At 36.0% G+C, this 18,816-nt stretch overlaps 1 protein-coding gene across 1 annotated transcript; it reads right to left on the bottom strand.

Annotated features, from left to right (window-relative positions):
• Window positions 1–1,298: 1,298 nt before the first annotated feature.
• On the bottom strand, window positions 1,299–13,155 carry LOC149205186 (uncharacterized). The gene is made up of 4 exons (XM_089393427.1): window positions 12,764–13,155; window positions 2,031–2,117; window positions 1,845–1,937; window positions 1,299–1,673 (listed from the first exon to the last, which is right to left on the bottom strand). Exons 1-4 carry the CDS (start codon window positions 12,890–12,892, stop codon window positions 1,479–1,481), a joined length of 504 nt encoding a protein of 167 aa, XP_089249553.1. The 5' UTR covers window positions 12,893–13,155; the 3' UTR covers window positions 1,299–1,478.
• Between the last annotated feature and the right edge of the window lie 5,661 nt (window positions 13,156–18,816).

The following is an 18,816-nucleotide window of genomic DNA, read 5'->3' as shown; positions in this document are numbered from 1 at the left end:
TTGATTTAGCACCAAATTTTGCATCCATTTTTGTGCCCATTTTTGCATCTTTTTTTGGACCATTTTTTACATCCACATTTATGTTTGATTTGTCTCCATTTTTCCCATCTCATTTTGCACCATATTTTGCGTCATTTGTTTCATCCAAATTTGCATCATTTTTAACACCATCTCTTGCATCTAATGTTACATCATTTTGAGCATCCAAATTTGCATCTTATGTTGAGTCATGTGTTGTGTCCACCTTTGCATATTATTTTGTGTCTAATGGTACATTCAATTTAGAGCCATTTTTTACGTCTACTTTTGTATTTGTTTTTGCACCAAGTTTTGCATCCAATTTTAAGCTATTTTATGCCCCTTTTTCCACCATTTTTTTATGTCTACTTGTGTCCAATTTTGCACCATTATTTACACCGACTTTTTCATCCAATTTTGCACTTTTTTGGTGTCCAGTTTCACATCGTTTTCACCATCCAAATTTGCATCTTTTTTTGCCTCATTTTGTGTCCACATTTGCATATAATTTTGTGTCTGAGTTTGAGCCTAAATTTGCATGTGATTAGGAATCATTTTTTACATCCAATATGGCATCCTTGGTTTCACCTTTTTTCAGCCCCATTTTGCATCTTGTTTTATGTCTTTTCTTACATCTTTTTTTTTTTCCTTTTTTGCACCCAAGTTTGCATCCCAAATTTACACCATTATTTGCATCATCATTTGGCATATTAATTTGTAACGTTTTTTGCTTCTTTTTAACGCTCAACTTTGCATCTCATTTTACATCTAGTTGTTGTCTTTTTTTGCATCTAATTTGGTGCCCATTTATGTGTCCTTGTTTTTGCCCAATTTGATATCCTTTTGTATGCCATGTTTTGTTCCCTTCTTTGTGTCAACTATTGCACAATTTTTCACTTCTAATTTAAAACACTTTGTATGTCAATTGTTTGCATTTTGTATTAATTCCTAGTTTAACATCCAATTTTACTTTCAAATTTGCATCCATGGTTACATCCGCATTTGACTTCTTATATAGAGTATATTTTTCTTTACATATATGACCCCCTTTATAGATTCATAGTGAAATATATGATAGCTTCTAAATATCATTAAAGCAGATATCACAATTCAAAATCATTTGTAAAGAAATTTAAGAGAAATTGACAACATCCATCCAAAAAATTAACAATGTGTCATTAACAATTTTCAAAACATGTATAAAATAGCAACATAATACTAATAAAATCAGTATTATTTTTAATCAAAACAAGTAAAATTCAAATATGATTAACAAATCAAAATATTTCATGAATATCGTTATTCTACGATAAATTAACAACATACATAAATCAAACTCATCGTATGATTACAAAATCAAAATGTCTCATTGATATAGGGTAAATTCACAACACCCATCTAAACATAACAATGTCATTCTACACAATAATTTCTTCATAAAAAACAATGCATGTGCATGCCTAGCTACCACCACCAAGATCATCCTCATGATCATCTTGACCATCCTCATTACTCTGATCCACATCATCACCAACACCGCAACTATCATCATCATCTCCTCCACCACCATCATCCTCATCCTCATCCTCATCATCTCCTGATATATGTTGAACATAATTTGGATCATCGTCTTGGCAATCATTACCTATAGCATTCTGACAAAAAAAATCAATATTACATGTTAGTATTAATTACATAACACAACACATGTTTTTGTTATACAATGTTAACCATAAAATGAGGTAAGATATAATATCTAATAGTACTAAAAATAAAATGAAAATATGGTTTAAAAGTATATTGGAAATCCAACTAAGATTACATACCATAGAGTCCATCCAAACAACAAATTCAACCCATCTCTTTTGCTGCAGCACCTCCTTTTCCAAACGATTTGGAGGTCTTCCATATTTTAGTTCCTATCAATCAGTAAATAGGGAGAAATTAGATAACAATGACTTTCTTCTAGTACAAAATTTATTAAAAAAATATCACATGTTTAATATACTTACAAAGGTTGTTATCAGTGCTTTTAAACCTTTCTGGCCACTACGATGAGTGACTTTTGTCTTGGTTAACCTCGCCTTGGATGCCTTGTCCTTAAACATAAACCAATTCAATTTATTTTCACACAAATACATGTCTAAGATACTTATAAGTATTAATACATTCTAAATAATGTTTAATGAAAAATTCAATACCTGAATGCTCTCATTGCTGGCTTTTCTTTGTGCATCCAACTTCTCATATGATTTTACAAGTTCTTTCCATACTTTAAAAGGTATGTCAATAGGTCTTTGTTTCAGTCTTTGATCTTGAGGCATTTTTTTAATTTTTCTTGTTTGGGTAAAAATTTTGGTTAAAAAAAACCGAACAAGTAATTCACATCAATGGCATGGGGACTCTATGGATATGTGTAAAAAAATGGCTATAAAGAAAACATCCAAAAAACATATGAGCTCTCCCTTTGATGGTCACTTGGGGCATATGGCTGGAAAGGAACAACTCCATTTTCGAAAATCAAGGACAATCCTTTCTCAAAGTCCTTCCTAATATTTGCTCCAAATGTCTTAAAATGAAAAACAAAATTCAAACATCATCCTTAAACATCTCCCTTAAATATAAGGTTGGACCATAAATTCTTCACTTTTATTGTTATCGGCTCTGGAATGATTTTTCTATATGCAATTATATAATGAAATATGTGTGCACTAATGAAAAAACATTGAGTTTCATTTTTCATAATCACAAACAATGAAAAAAGAATCACACGTAACTAGCATCATTTTGGAAATTTTATATTTATTAAAAATCTTTAACATGTTTTCCTCCCATATCTCATAAAAAGGTGTGAAATTTTTTATATACTCTCCAATAAGCACTACAACAAAACCGGCGATTTGGAGGTTTTACACTAAGTTTTTCAACATCGAACTTACTAGGGCTTGCACCACCGGGGTTATTAGTAAGAATCTCATGAGGTTTGCATAGCCATGATTATTAGAATCAAAATAGTAGGATTTGCACTAAAAAACAGTTCATAGAGCTTTCCTGCTGGGGAGAAAATCACAAGTTCAACTTCTGCAGTGCAGAGCACCGAGAGCTCGTAAGCTTTCTTCAGCAATCCACCTACGTTTGGAAAATGTAGCCTGCCTGCTGGCGATGTTCTCAATCCTCTTCCTCTGCATCTTTCCCCTCACTATTCTTGTATGTCCTCTTTCGTTTTTCCCTCCAAACAAACCCTCTCAAATTGAGAAAGCAGAACAACTCACTCGATGAGAATCCGAATCCAATTATCGCTTCTAACAATAACCCAATACGATACCAGAAGTGATTACACAAAACCTCATTGACTCTTCATTTGTTTGGAAAAGAGCCAAGCATATACTTCTGACGAGGGTTTCCGTCTCAAGTCTGGCTCGCAGGACGTCGCTTAGTCAATTGCGAGAAAAGTTTTCCACCTGCCTGTCACATACGGTTTGTCACACTATATATTAAAATAAGGTTGATCATACTAACAATAAGGTTGTATAGTTTAAAAGGAGGGCTCTCCTGACTGCATTTGGTTGGTTTATAGAAAAGATTGCTAGAATGTGTAATGTGAATGCTCTGCTAACTGTTTTTTAAGCATTTGGAAGTATTAAAACCCCCTGGGATAATTAATGTAAGACCTGTTAATTAATGTGTAAAGATGGCTATTGTCCTTGGGCTACCTTAGCTGTTCGTGTTTAGTGATCTGTGGTATTATGACTCCTCAAGTCACTATTAAACCATCAGAACCATGCCCAGGCAGACTAGTGTGACATTGTGGATGAGAACCAAAACTAGACTCCTATAACCTCCTTTTTCATCCTTTAAATTGCAGAATTAACTGACTGTTCTAGTAATCATTCTTGAGCACCTGAAGATGTGCATCCTAAATAATAAGAATAATACCCTGTAACATATGAATAGTCCATCCTGTGCATGTAGGATATGCACATGAGGTCCAATAAAATCACTAACCAGAATACCAGGTGTTATTAAAGCCTCTACAGGTTGATATATATGAATGTTACAGTGTGCAGGAGTATGATTCAATTCCATACGAAAATACAAAACATCTGATAGGATTTCCTTATACCTCATAGGCAAACAACCATTGTCCCTTCTATAGATGAGCAGAATAAGTGCTTGGTTCTCTACACTAAATAAAGACAAAGTATAGTACTTATTGCTGACAAAATAGGATTTAAATCGCGGTTCAATTGCTTGACATTCAGCTGGTCACAGAATTGTAGAGTGCATAATCATAAGTGATGTTGCGAGCCTCATTGCTCAAAGTCTAAGGGTCTTGCGAGCCATAATCACAGCCATGTATGGCATATCTTGTGATTATGGCATTTTATGAGGTCAATTCTTGTGAAGACATTTCAGTTTATAATAAATTTTGAACCTCAACAGAGTTTTGGCAAGACCTGGCTGAGCTAGGACATCAACAACACAGCTGATATGAATGACATAATCTAGCCTCAAGAGGGAGCTTCTTTTGTTTCATCACTCTAATAATCTATGAAGTGGTGGAAAGCATAACAACTTCCCCTTGAATATGACACCTAAACTGAGTACAAATCCTAAATGATGCAGCCCTTGGTGCATGTCTCTCAAAGTATCGATATTTCAAATGTTGAAAGCTCTTGTGCCCATTTGATATGCATTCGATTGCAGTTCCCCTGAAGAAAGAATCTTATAAAGGTGAGGCCATGGCCAATATGTTAGCCATATCCATTGGAGTTGCCATTGCTTGACAAATTTAGTGTGATCGGTCCCACCATGATTCACATGGGCTTCTACTCAACACTGGCTGTTGCTATTGTAAGAGTCTTCAAGCTCATTGAACCCATAGTATTGATAAGTGTATTCTTTGGGTCTCTGGTTTTCAAATTCTGCCTATGTTTTCCTCTCAGTATCATTATTTCAAATGCTGAAAGCTCTAATTCCCATTGCTGTGTATTTGATTGTGGTTTCCCTGAAGAAATAAGCTTATAAAGGTGAGCCCGAGGCCAATATGTTGGCCATATCCATTGGAGTTACTATTTCAGCTTATGGGGAGGCCAAGATGAATGCATGGGAGGTGATTCTCCAGTTAAGTGCAGTTGCATGTGAGACTACCCAATTGGTTCTCATACAAATTCCACGAACATCAAAAGGGATTAAGTTGAATCCCATCACATCTTTGTTGCTCCTTGTTGCCTTGTTTTTCTCAGCACCCCCTGGGCCTTAGTAGAATACCCATTTCTGATAATCAGGGTCTCTTCCTTTGATTTGGATTACATGACATTTCTGCTTGTGCCTTGGCTCTTAATCTTGCAGTGTTTCTTCTGATAGGAAAGACTTCAGCCTTGACTATGAATGTTGCTGGTCTTGTCAAGGACTGGCTGCTCATAACATAATCTTTGTCTGTAATAAATGAAAAGGTTACAGTCATTGCCAATTATTTTCATTAGTATCCTTCATGCTTATAAAAAGTATGTTATTGTTTTGAGATCTGAAAACACCTCCCAGGTATTGTTTCTGATAGGGGAAGAAATTTACAAGCACACATTTTTAAGTTCCTTAAGAAAAATACTTGAGGAGCTGCATCACAAAGCACAGACTTCCTTAGACTCTTGTGTCAGGTCTGACCTATAGTTTTTCCAGCAATTATCACCAAGGACTTGCATTGTGCCTCGTCTCCTTCAAACTCCGTTTGCAAAAAGAAAGCTCCCGAAAGGTCTTATCTAAGCAGAGCTCTGGTCTTAGAAGGACTATACCAGGTTGGTGTTAAAGGGTCTTTCCTGAGCTTTCCAAAAATAAACTTCCCTTTGCCAAAAGAAACGCCCTGAAAGGTCCTATGTAAGTAGAACTTCAGGTCCTTAAAGGTTTTATATAAGTAGAGCTTCAATCATATAAGCTTAGCCCTTAGTAGAGCTCTGGTCCTAAAAGGCCAGCCTGCTAAGTCATGTCCCAAAAAGACCTTACCAGGTCTTAGTAGCACATCAATGATACAACCATGGCTTCACTAAAATACTAACTTGACAATATATATAAGCTCTATCAGACATAGTAATGACAGCTCAATAGCAATAGTGTATTTATGCAAGGAACCCAACACATTCTTGAAATCAGAAATATCAACTCAACCATATTTCAACACTTGAACTATAACCTATAGCTTAAATATTTGGAATAATGGATCATGAGACTCCAGAAAATAGGCTTTATTTAATTGCCAACTATTTTCATTAGTATCCTTCATAAAAAGTATGTTATTGTTTTGAGATCTGAAAAGACCTCCCAGGCATTGTTTCTGATAGGGGAAGAAATTTACAACCAGACATTTTTAAGTTCCTTAAGAAAAATACTTGAGGAGCTGCATCACAAAGCACAGACTTCCTTAGACTCTTCTGTCAGGTCTGACCTATAGTTTTTCCAGCAATTATCACCAAGGACTTGCAGCCTGCTAAGTCATGTCCCAAAAAGACCTTACCAGGTCTTACTTGAGCATGGCAAAGAGTTAGTCCTAAATGGTCTGAACAGCAAGCCTCAATTTTTTTTTAAATTACCAATCATATTGAAATACCGCAAGAGAAATCATGAAGATTATATAGCCAAAATGACCCCTTATTAAAATTGCCAATAGTGGAGCGTTTACCTGGAGTTCTTTGGTGAAAAAATAAAAACTATGAACAGGAAAAATCATATTAAAGATTTATCTGGCATAATCTTAGCAAATGTTTTTACAGACAAATTCAGTGCATGTGTCATTTTAATAGGGATTTTGGCCCTGTTTCCTCCATGACCTCACGTGCAGCACACTCCTCCCAAGTCTCTCCTGCACATATGTGCGAATAAACAAGGATTTTGCATTCTACCCATTAATGAGTACAAGGGAAAACAATAAATTTGCAAGAGACAAAGAACAAAAAAAAAGACCACTATTGACATTGTGGATGCAACATTCACTAGGCTTTGTAATTTGTATATGGATAAGTCCCTGAATCTATGTTAAGTTTGCAACTTAAAGCATGACCAAAAGCAGCACATTGGTAGAATTAAAGCTATTTTGCCACAATAGTTGCAGGGCAAAAAAGCCTCTAAAGACACCAATGCAATGATTTTGAATCAGGTTTGATTTGGACATGGAAGGCTCCATTAAAGATATCCTTGTAAGAAGCTATGTTTGAAGCTCTCAACAGGCTTGATCTGTTTGGCCCCCTCCTCTTGTGAACAGCACTGTTGGATCCATTGAGCGGAGGCAATTTGAAGAGTGCCCAAGGACCCAGGTCACTTCGACTGCCATGAACAAAATTATAAATGGATGCCGTACTCATTAGGCATTGTCTATGGGCAGACCCTAACCCTGGGTTATATATGTTGTGACAGAAAGCAACACAGTTAAGTCCCTGAATCTATGTTAAGTTTGCAACTTAAAGCATGACCAAAAGCAGCACATTGGTAGAATTAAAGCTATTTTGCCACAATAGTTGCAGGGCACAAAAGCCTCTAAAGACACCAATGCAATGATTTTGAATCAGGTTTGATTTGGACATGGAAGGCTCCATTAAAGATATCCTTGTAAGGAGCTATGTTTGAAGCTCTCAACAGGCTTAATCTGTTTGGCCCCCTCCTCTTGTGAACAACAATGTTGGATCCATTGAGCGGAGGCAATTTGAAGAGTGCCCAAGGACCCATGTCACTTCGACTGCCCTGAACAAAATTATAAATGGATGCCGTACTCATTAGGCATTGTCTATGGGCAGACCCTAACCCTGGGTTATATATGTTGTGACAGAAAGCAACACAGTTAAGTCCCTAAATCTATGTTAAGTTTGCAACTTAAAGCATGACCAAAAGTAGCACATTGGTAGAATTAAAGTTATTTTGCCACAATAGTTGCAGGGCACAAAAGCCTCTAAAGACACCAATGCAATCATTTTGAATCAGGTTTGATTTGGACATGGAAGGCTCCATTAAAGATATCCTTGTAAGGAGCTATGTTTGAAGCTCTCAACAGGCTTGATCTGTTTGGCCCCCTCCTCTTGTGAACAGCAATGTTGGATCCATTGAGTGGAGGCAATTTGAAGAGTGCCCAAGGACCCAGGTCACTTCGACTGCCATGAACAAAATTATAAATGGATGCCGTACTCATTAGGCATTGTCTATGGGCAGACCCTAACCCTGGGTTATATATGTTATGACAGAAAGCAACACAGTTATACAAAATTAGAGCTATTTTGATGCAAAACTTGCAAGGTGCACCAGCCTATAAAGATACCAATGGCCTGATTTTGAATCGATTTAATTTGGATAAGGAAAGATTCATTTGGGATAAGCTTGCAAGGAAAGTGTGATGCTGTTAACATGATAGTATTTATCAAAACGCTTTGACAAATGAAAGGAGAGTGTGATGCTGTAAGCCCTGTTTCCTCCATGACCTCACGTGCAGCACACTCCTCCCAAGTCTCTCCTGCACATATGTGCGAATAAACAAGGATTTTGCATTCTACCCATTAATGAGTACAAGGGAAAACAATAAATTTGCAAGAGACAAAGAACAAACAAAAAAGACCACTATTGACATTGTGGATGCAACATTCACTAGGCTTTGTAATTTGTATATGGATAAGTCCCTGAATCTATGTTAAGTTTGCAACTTAAAGCATGACCAAAAGCAGCACATTGGTAGAATTAAAGCTATTTTGCCACAATAGTTGCAGGGCACAAAAGCCTCTAAAGACACCAATGCAATGATTTTGAATCAGGTTTGATTTGGACATGGAAGGCTCCATTAAAGATATCCTTGTAAGGAGCTATGTTTGAAGCTCTCAACAGGCTTGATCTGTTTGGCCCCCTCCTCTTGTGAACAGCACTGTTGGATCCATTGAGCGGAGGCAATTTGAAGAGTGCCCAAGGACCCAGGTCACTTCGACTGCCATGAACAAAATTATAAATGGATGCCGTACTCATTAGGCATTGTCTATGGGCAGACCCTAACCCTGGGTTATATATGTTGTGACAGAAAGCAACACAGTTATACAAAATTAGAGCTATTTTGATGCAAAACTTGCAAGGTGCACCAGCCTATAAAGATACCAATGGCCTGATTTTGAATCGATTTAATTTGGATAAGGAAAGATTCATTTGGGATAAGCTTGCAAGGAAAGTGTGATGCTGTTAACATGATAGTATTTATCAAAACGCTTTCACAAATGAAAGGAGAGTGTGATGCTGTAAACATGCTAGTATTTATCAAAACCCATGGACAAATGAATTTTGAAACATGATAGTATTTATCAAAACCCATGGACAAATGAATTCATGTATTAGTTGGCCTGCACACAAATATGTATAAAACCATATGACATAAAAGAAGCCCTCTGCTAAAATAGATTCAGTGAAGGTTACTCCCTATAGCAAACCAATATTGGATAACTTGTGTCCGGAAGGGAGTTTGACATGCACTTTACACAGTTTAGCAAACCAATATTGGATAACTTTGTGTCCGGAAGGGAGTTTGACATGCACTTTACACAGTTTCTTCCCAAGGAGAAAGTAAAATAAAGGATGATACCAATGGGATCATGGTTCAGCAGTGAGATCGTTGGTGTGTTGGCCAGCCACCAAGATTCAATTCTTTGAGAGGCACACATCAATATATTATCTATTTATCTATTGGGGTTTTGATGTGTAATTAAATGATGGTCATTAATCATTGATAATAAATCCGAGGAGTCATTGAACATGTACCCTAATTCCGGGTTCTGATGTGTAATTAAATGATGGTCATTAATCATTGATAATGAATCCGAGGAGTCATTGAACATGTACCCTAATTCTGGGTTCTGATGTGTAATTAAATGATGGTGATTAATCATTGATAATAAATCCGAGGAATCATTGAACATGTACCCTAATTCTGCATAACCTAGTTGTAGGATTATTTCATGTATTAGTTGGCCTGCACACAAATATGTATAAAACCATATGACATAAAAGAAGCCCTCTGCTAAAATAGATTCAGTGAAGGTTACTCCCTATAGCAAACCAATATTGGATAACTTGTGTCCGGAAGGGAGTTTGACATGCACTTTACACAGTTTAGCAAACCAATATTGGATAACTTTGTGTCCGGAAGGGAGTTTGACATGCACTTTACACAGTTTCTTCCCAAGGAGAAAGTAAAATAAAGGATGATACCAATGGGATCATGGTTCAGCAGTGAGATCGTTGGTGTGTTGGCCAGCCACCAAGATTCAATTCTTTGAGAGGCACACATAAGTTGTTGGAGATTTCAGGTTATTTAAAAAAAACAATAAGCCCACTATAGCAGCCTAGCCAAGGGAAAGTGCTCGTGATTAATGATTCGCCCTTCAAGGGTTGTCTTGCAAGTTGCAAGTGAAAACAGGCTGCTTCTGGAGGCTGACTTATTCAGGCCAATTGTAAAGTCTATGGAGTTAAGAGAACTTAGAAGCACTTTTGGAAAAATAAAAAGGAATAAGAAGCGAATTCAAAGTAATACCTCTAAGTGTTGAATGTGTAGACTGTACTATAACCAACACTACAGATGATTGTGTAAAGAATTTCAATGATATAAGGTGTTCTATGTGTCCATCATTTGATAGTTTTATCAGTGCAACAAGAGTTTCCATAAACAGGATACACAGTTATACATACACACTGTAATTGTTTGCAACTGTGAAAGAAGAACATCCCCAGTGAAGTTGATAATTAATTTGGCAATTTCATAGGTTCGGCCACTAAAGGCTTAGAAGGGATTGAATCCAGATTCAACTAAAGCCTCAAGATGCCTAAACAGGATTTTGGGCAAGTTTGACCATTCCACCCATTCCCATCCATCACATTTCTCAGGCTCTAGATTCTGTGGGTGTTGGTCTGGATCACTATTAGTTGGCCTGCACACAAATATGTATAAAACCATATGACATAAAAGAAGCCCTCTGCTAAAATAGATTCAGTGAAGGTTACTCCCTATAGCAAACCAATATTGGATAACTTGTGTCCGGATGGGAGTTTGACATGCACTTTACACAGTTTAGCAAACCAATATTGGATAACTTTGTGTCCGGAAGGGAGTTTGACATGCACTTTACACAGTTTCTTCCCAAGGAGAAAGTAAAATAAAGGATGATACCAATGGGATCATGGTTCAGCAGTGAGATTGTTGGTGTGTTGGCCAGCCACCAAGATTCAATTCTTTGAGAGGCACACATCAATATATTCTCTATTTATCTATTGGGGTTCTGATGTGTAATTAAATGATGGTCATTAATCATTGATAATAAATCCAAGGAGTCATTGAACATGTACCTTAATTCCGGGTTCTGATGTGTAATTAAATGATGGTCATTAATCATTGATAATGAATCCGAGGAGTCATTGAACATGTACCCTAATTCTGGGTTCTGATGTGTAATTAAATGATGGTGATTAATCATTGATAATAAATCCGAGGAATCATTGAACATGTACCCTAATTCTGCATAACCTAGTTGCAGGATTATTTCATGTATTAGTTGGCCTGCACACAAATATGTATAAAACCATATGACATAAAAGAAGCCCTCTGCTAAAATAGATTCAGTGAAGGTTACTCCCTATAGCAAACCAATATTGGATAACTTGTGTCTGGAAGGGAGTTTAACATGCACTTTACACAGTTTAGCAAACCAATATTGGATAACTTTGTGTCCGGAAGAGAGTTTGACATGCACTTTACACAGTTTCTTCCCAAGGAGAAAGTAAAATAAAGGATGATACCAATGGGATCATGGTTCAGCAGTGAGATCGTTGGTGTGTTGGCCAGCCACCAAGATTCAATTCTTTGAGAGGCACACATAAGTTGTTGGAGATTTCAGGTTATTTAAAAAAAAAACAATAAGCCCACTATAGTAGCCTAGCCAAGGGAAAGTGCTCGTGATTAATGATTCGCCCTTCAAGGGTTGTCTTGCAAGTTGCAAGTGAAAACAGGCTGCTTCTGGAGGCTAACTTATTCAGGCCAATTGTAAAGCCTATGGAGTTAAGAGAACTTAGAAGCACTTTTGGAAAAATAAAAAAGAATAAGAAGCGAATTCAAAGTAATACCTCTAAGTGTTGAATGTGTAGACTGTACTGTAACCAACACTACAGATGATTGTGTAAAGAATTTCAATGATATAAGGTGTTCAACGTGTCCATCATTTGATAGTTTTATCAGCGCAACAAGAGTTTCCATAAACAGGATACACAGTTATACATACACACTGTAATTGTTTGCAACTGTGAAAGAAGAACATCCCCAGTGAAGTTGATAAATAATTTGGCAATTTCATAGGTTCGGCCACTAAAGGCTTAGAAGGGAGTGAATCCAGATTCAACTAAAGCCTCAAGATGCCTAAACAGGGGTTTGGGCAATTTTGACCATTCCACCCATTCCCATCCATCACATTTCTCAGGCTCTAGATTCTGTGGGTGTTGGTCTGGATCACTCAGCTCTGCGCGCATGTAAATAACAACATAATGAAAAGGTCTGATTTCATCTTTTATAGCATTGGTGACTGTTGCAAACTGTATATTATGTAGTTTGTATTATATTTTAATGATTAAACCCAAGATTGAGTTCTGCAACATGCCAAATGTGGTATATACATACTTCCTACGACTAATTACAGTACAGAGGAAATGAAAGCAATTACAGTTTTACGATTCGAATCCAAAAACCAATTACCTGGCTGCTGTCGTAGCGTGGCTTTGGAGGAGCGCCTTCTCCTCTGTAGCAGGTGCGAACTCCAAACCGGTGACCAGAATCTCTGTCAGGATTACCAGCCACATGAAAAAGCTTTATAAAAGACTCCATTACTTCCTCCAGGCAGCTGAAACATCGACTACGCGGCCATTACTTCCTGGAGGCAGCTGAAACACCAGACGCAACGCGCGGCCCTCATGCAGGTCCGCCTCTGCAGGTCCGCCGCCCCCTCAACATCCGCATGCAGGTCGGCCTCTGCAGGTTCGCCTCTGCAGGTCCGAGGCCGCCCCCTCAACACCCTCTAAACCCTAAAAAACTTTAACCTCTTAATCAACGGTTCATTTTTCTCCAATCGTCTAACACTAGATCTAAGGGCTACGATTACGACACGAAGACATTTTGGGAGGTTGATTTCAGAGGGGAACGCCTTACGGCGTAATAATATAATTTTATGGTTGTTGTTTAAGTTTATTAGGTGTTATTAAAACAATAAATACATTTTTTTTATTTTCACATCACTAAAGAAGTAACTATATGATGTTTTTGGTTATTGGTTAGGTTAGAAAATATTTATAATAATAATAATATAATTTTATGGTTGTTGTTTAAGTTTATTAGGTGTAATTTTTTTAATTTTAATTTAATAATTTTTAAATGGAAAAATATGATTTTAATTTGGTTGTATTGAAAATATTTATATGTTTTTACATATAAGGTGGGTGCAAACAAAGGAGAATATATAGTAAGTCTATTTAATAGTTAATAACAAGTGTTAATTTCTTAAAATTATATGATAAATTTGAAAGGAGTAGGGTATGTATCTTTTTTCGGGTGAAATATATTAAAATTATTGTGTGAATGGGGTTGTAAGACCCTATATTTTCATCCTGGGAAAATATAGTCCTCTCTTAGCCACTTGCATAGTTTAGATTGTCATAATCAAAGTAGGTACATTGTCTTAAGATGTAAACATTTCATTTTGAGCAGTGTCATAATGTGGTTTCAGCGAAGCATTAAAAGATGGAATGAGCATGCACATTTGGGATGCTAGTGTTATATTCAGCTTGAGGCATGATTGCACGTCTAAGAAGACTCTAACAAGGGTTGCAGAGGAGAGGTTGGGGGATTGTAGTCTCACTTAGAAGTGTATACAAGCAAGTTAAGCCCTATGAGAAGTTGTGAAACAAAATTAAGGGATTTGACAAGTTGCACGAAGGCAACTTAGTAGTGGTACTAAGTGAGCAATCCTTGATTCAACTTGATACTCTCTCCTTGGCACTACCACTTTGTAAGATGGAGAAGAAATGTGAAATATATGTGCAACCCACTAAAGAAGTTGAAGGTTGTTGTAATGTATATCGGTGGTTATGTCATGATGTGAAAGGAAGTGTTGGAACTTGGAAGGTGACCATTAGAGTAGATTTACCATGGAGTGCAAGGAGGTGCAAGGATCTGATAAGGAGGGAACTACACAAATCTAACAAGTAGGCCATATTGGGTTAGGATATTACTATTTTGGGACATCCAAAGTTGAAGGTGCATTTTATGGAGGTGCAGTCGAAGTGCTTGGGTGCGTGCCACAGCGTAAGGGTATCTAGGACTTTTAGTGTGTGTTAGTGGTGTTAGTGCATTGTGTTTGATCAGCACTAGCTAGAATGTGTTCCATGAAGGAAAAAATCCCACAAATTTGGGATGAATTAACCATTTGGCATTTAAGGTGTGTTATGTCCTAGTTTTGAGGAGACAATTAGAACCATCTTAGAGTGTGATGGGTTGTGCCATGGACTTAGGTCCACTTATATGGGTTGAGGTGTAAAGGTAACGTGTGAGTTGAGGAAAATGATTACAATGCTTACCTATATAAAGTGTTTATGATATAAGATTAATAAGTTTTTGTTGGAGAATGGAAGAGGAGGATAAGAAAAGAGAGTCATTAAGGTTTGTTGTAAATCAATCAAAAGGAAAGAACTTGTTAATCTTATTAGCAAGATTGTTCAAGTTGTCTCTTCAATAGGAGTGAATTTTGGCTAGGACTAGGGAGTTAAGCATTGATTGGGTACTCTGGAAATCCAAGACCCAACATATCCAAGCTAGTCCATTAAATAGATTCATCTTGGGCAAGGGTTGTTAAGGCTAAGGTGCAAATATCCCCTCTGCTCAAACTATTTAACATGCAAAGTTGGATCTGATTCTTCAACTTGTCCTGACGATGAACCACACTGGTTGGTTCGAAACGCCTAAACAAATGATATATCTTGTGATTTACGCTAGAAAAATTTCTCGTAAACTACACATTAAGAAAGTTTGTGCACTCCTATATGGATAAACATGCTTATTATCTTTCATGAGTTTCATCAAATATTTAACATATTATTCATCAACTTTATTTAGATATTCATCATCTCCAATTAACAAATATACATTAAGCAAGTTCATGCACTCTTATATCGATAACATGCTTATTATTTTTCATGAGTTTCATTAAAGATTTAACATATTATTCATCAACTTTGGATTTGGCGAGGATGAATTCTAGTATATTACCAAGTGTGTTTTTTTCAATTGTAGTTCTTACTTTCATGGTTAATTTGGTTGTAATTTTTACTTCCACGATTAATTTAGTCTAAGTTCTCTAGGTAGTCATTAATGATCTATTCAGTGCTATGTGGGGGTTTTACTTTTCAACAAATATGAAGTATCTATGTTACATTGGGACCTAGTGACCTTGTTGAAAAACCCTAGCAAACATCTTTGAAACCATTTACTAGCACTAGTTGAACTTGAGATATCTCAAAAACTAAAAGGAACAAATAAGGGTTGCTTTGCCAATCCACTCATAACCTAATCCACTTTGGTGTACTTATATTCTCAAAGTGAATCAAATACCAAGAATGATCTATGTCTGCTAAAACCTATAATCACATTGTTTCCCTAATAGCAACTAAAAACTTCTATACCCAGTTGTTGAACTTTTGCAACCAATTATAAACCTTCAACAAGAAGTAGTTTTCTAACGAGAATTATTGCCATATCTTCCTTGGTTTTACGAGGAAAAAGAAATAAAATTTCATTTGTTATCAAAGGTAAACCAAATTCATTATTTGCATACTTCCAAACCTAGGGTTTCGTATCCAAAGTAGATCCTAACCACATCAATGAAACAAACTTTGTTTTTATGTATCATCCAAACATTATGTACAATTACAGACTCACCTCTAATCCATTGTTTATAAAAATGTTGAATATTTTCATACATGATATACTGAACAGTTGGACAATGAAAATAGTTGTCATCGCTATTCTTCCATTTATATGCTTTTTGCAACTTATTTGAAAGAGCAATTTTGTCCCAACAATTAGACTTGTAGCATAAAGAACATGGTTAATACATATGATTAGACCAAAAACTAGTTACTACCAAAATTCAACCAAAAAAAATATTACTGCATAAAAATAGAATTAAAAACAAAAAATATAAAAACAAAAATTTCCCAAATTAAAAATAAATAAATGATAAACTTTTTTTTACCAAAATTTAGTGATTTTTTTGGTGCTAATACTAACATCACCATTACAACAAGATATTTTTCTAGTGCTAATACTGCTATTACAACAAGATATAAGAGGGATATAATGCAAAAAGTTTAATAATAATATGTATGTAGAAGATGGTCTTCACACTGGTGAATTCATGATAATCAATGGGACTACAGTCAAAATAATTGGATGTTATTTACTTTTTTACATAGATTGTCAAAATAATTGCATAAATCGGTTTTTTTTAACCAAAATTTAACAAAAACTTTGCTAGTGCTAACATTAGAACCACCATTACAACAAGATATCTTTCTAGTGTTGACAACACCATTATAGTAAGATACCTCAAGAGAGACAGAAAATCTAAAAAGTATGATAGTAATACGTATCCAGAAGATGATATTGAAACTAGTAATTGTTCACGAATCCATAAGATTGTAAGGTCATTCTCATTATCATAATCATTGTCATCATCATCACATCCTTGTCATTGTTATTGCCATCATTACATTATCATCATAATCACCATTCATGCCATCATCATCATCATTATGGACATTGTTTGCAATTGTTCATAATTGTAGATGTTGTAAGAAATATCATCAACCCAAAAAATGTGATCAGTGCTAGAAAAGGGTTGTTTAGGACACATTGATATACGTAAGAGAAATAACAACTCTATTTTTGAGAGATGATCGATGATGATCATCATCACCACCATTATCATCGTCATTGTCATTTTTATCATCCCCATCATCATCATTAATGTAATTTCTATCGACATTGTTGTAATCATCATCATCATTCATGCCATTATAGTTTTTGATGATGACCTAGATGAAAATGATGATGATGACACCAAAGATAATGCTTATGATTATGACAATGACAACATCTAAAATTGGGAAGATTCGCCAACGTCATTAGCATCGTCATCATCATAATCATTGCCATCATCATCATTGTCATTGTAACCACTATCGTCTTTATCATCATAATCACAATTCATGTCATCACCATCATCTTCATTTTCATCATTGTCAATATTATTGACATTGTCATCAGTTGTTCATAATTGTCAATGCCATAAGGAATATCATCAATGCAGAAAATATGATGAGTGTTGGAAAAGGGATGCAAAAGCGAACATAGAAATGGGGGCAACAATAGAAGTAAAATTGGATGAAAAGTGGATACAATATAAGTAGATGCACAACAACATGAAAAACTTGACACAAAAGTGGATGCAAAAGTAGATGCAGTTGTCAATGCAAACTTGGATGCAAACATGAAGGCAAAAGTGGAAGCAAACATGGGTCTAATGGTAGGTGTAAAACTTGGCACAAATTGTGGTGAAACAAATGTGGATGCAACAACGGACACAAAAGTAGATGCAAAAATGGATGAAACAAAAGTGGATGCAATAGGGGATGCAAACGTGGAAGCAAATGTGGTTGCAATGGTAGGCGCAAGATATGGTGCAACAAAATTGGATGTAACAATAGACAAAAAATATGCAAAAATGGATGTAAAAGTGGAAGCAAACATTGATGCAACAGCCAAAACAAAATTGGATGCAAAAAATGGATATAATGTAAGTAGATGCAAAAGTAGATACAAAACGAGATGCAAAACCCAATGCATAAACCTGACACAAAAGTGGATGCAAAAATAGATGCAATATTTGATGCAAAAGAGGATGTGAACATGGATGCAAAATTGGAAGCAAACGTGGATACAACAGTGAGTGCAAAACATGGTGCAAATTGTGGCATAACAAAAGTGGATGTAATGATAGATGCAAAAAAAGAATCAAAGTATGATGCAAATGAAGATGTAAAAAGGGATGCAAAAAGTGAAATTTAAAATGGGTGCAACAGTGGATGCAAAATTGTGTGCAAAAGTGGATGCAATAGAAGTCGATGCAAAAGTAGATGCAAAACGAGACACAAAACCCGATGCAATTCCTGGTCCAAAATTGGATACAAAAAGGGATGCAAAAATAGATGTAGTAGTTGATGAAAACCTAGACGCAAATGAGGATGCAAACATGGATGCAAAATTATAATCAAAAGTGGGTGCAAAAGGAGGTGCCAAACTAGGCGCTAATTGTGGCACAAAAATATTAGATGCAATAGTGGGTACAATAATAGATGCAAAAGAGGATGTAAATATGGATTCCAAACAAGATGGAAAAGTGGATGCAACAAAAGTAGATGCAAAATTATATGCAAAACTAGACACAAAACTCGATGTAAAACTTGGCGCAAAAGGGATGCACAAATGGATGAAAAAATGGATGCAAAAAATGATTTAAAAAAGGATGCAAAAAAGGATGCAAAAGTCGATGCAAAACTTGATGCAAGTGTAGGTGCAAAAAGTGGATGCAAATGAGGATGCAAAAGTATGTCAAACAAAATTAGGTGCCAAACTTGATGCAAAACCTGGAACAAAACTTGGTGTAAAGGATGACACAAAACTTGGCATAAAATTTGGTG

This window comes from Pinus tabuliformis, chromosome 1_2 (assembly GCF_031772625.1).
Source record: "Pinus tabuliformis cultivar Carrire ecotype Pingquan chromosome 1_2, CPIR1, whole genome shotgun sequence".
Classification (NCBI taxonomy): domain Eukaryota; kingdom Viridiplantae; phylum Streptophyta; class Pinopsida; order Pinales; family Pinaceae; genus Pinus; species Pinus tabuliformis.
The sequence above is the reverse complement of the archived record's forward strand: the minus strand, read 5'-3'. Positions and strand labels throughout refer to the sequence as shown.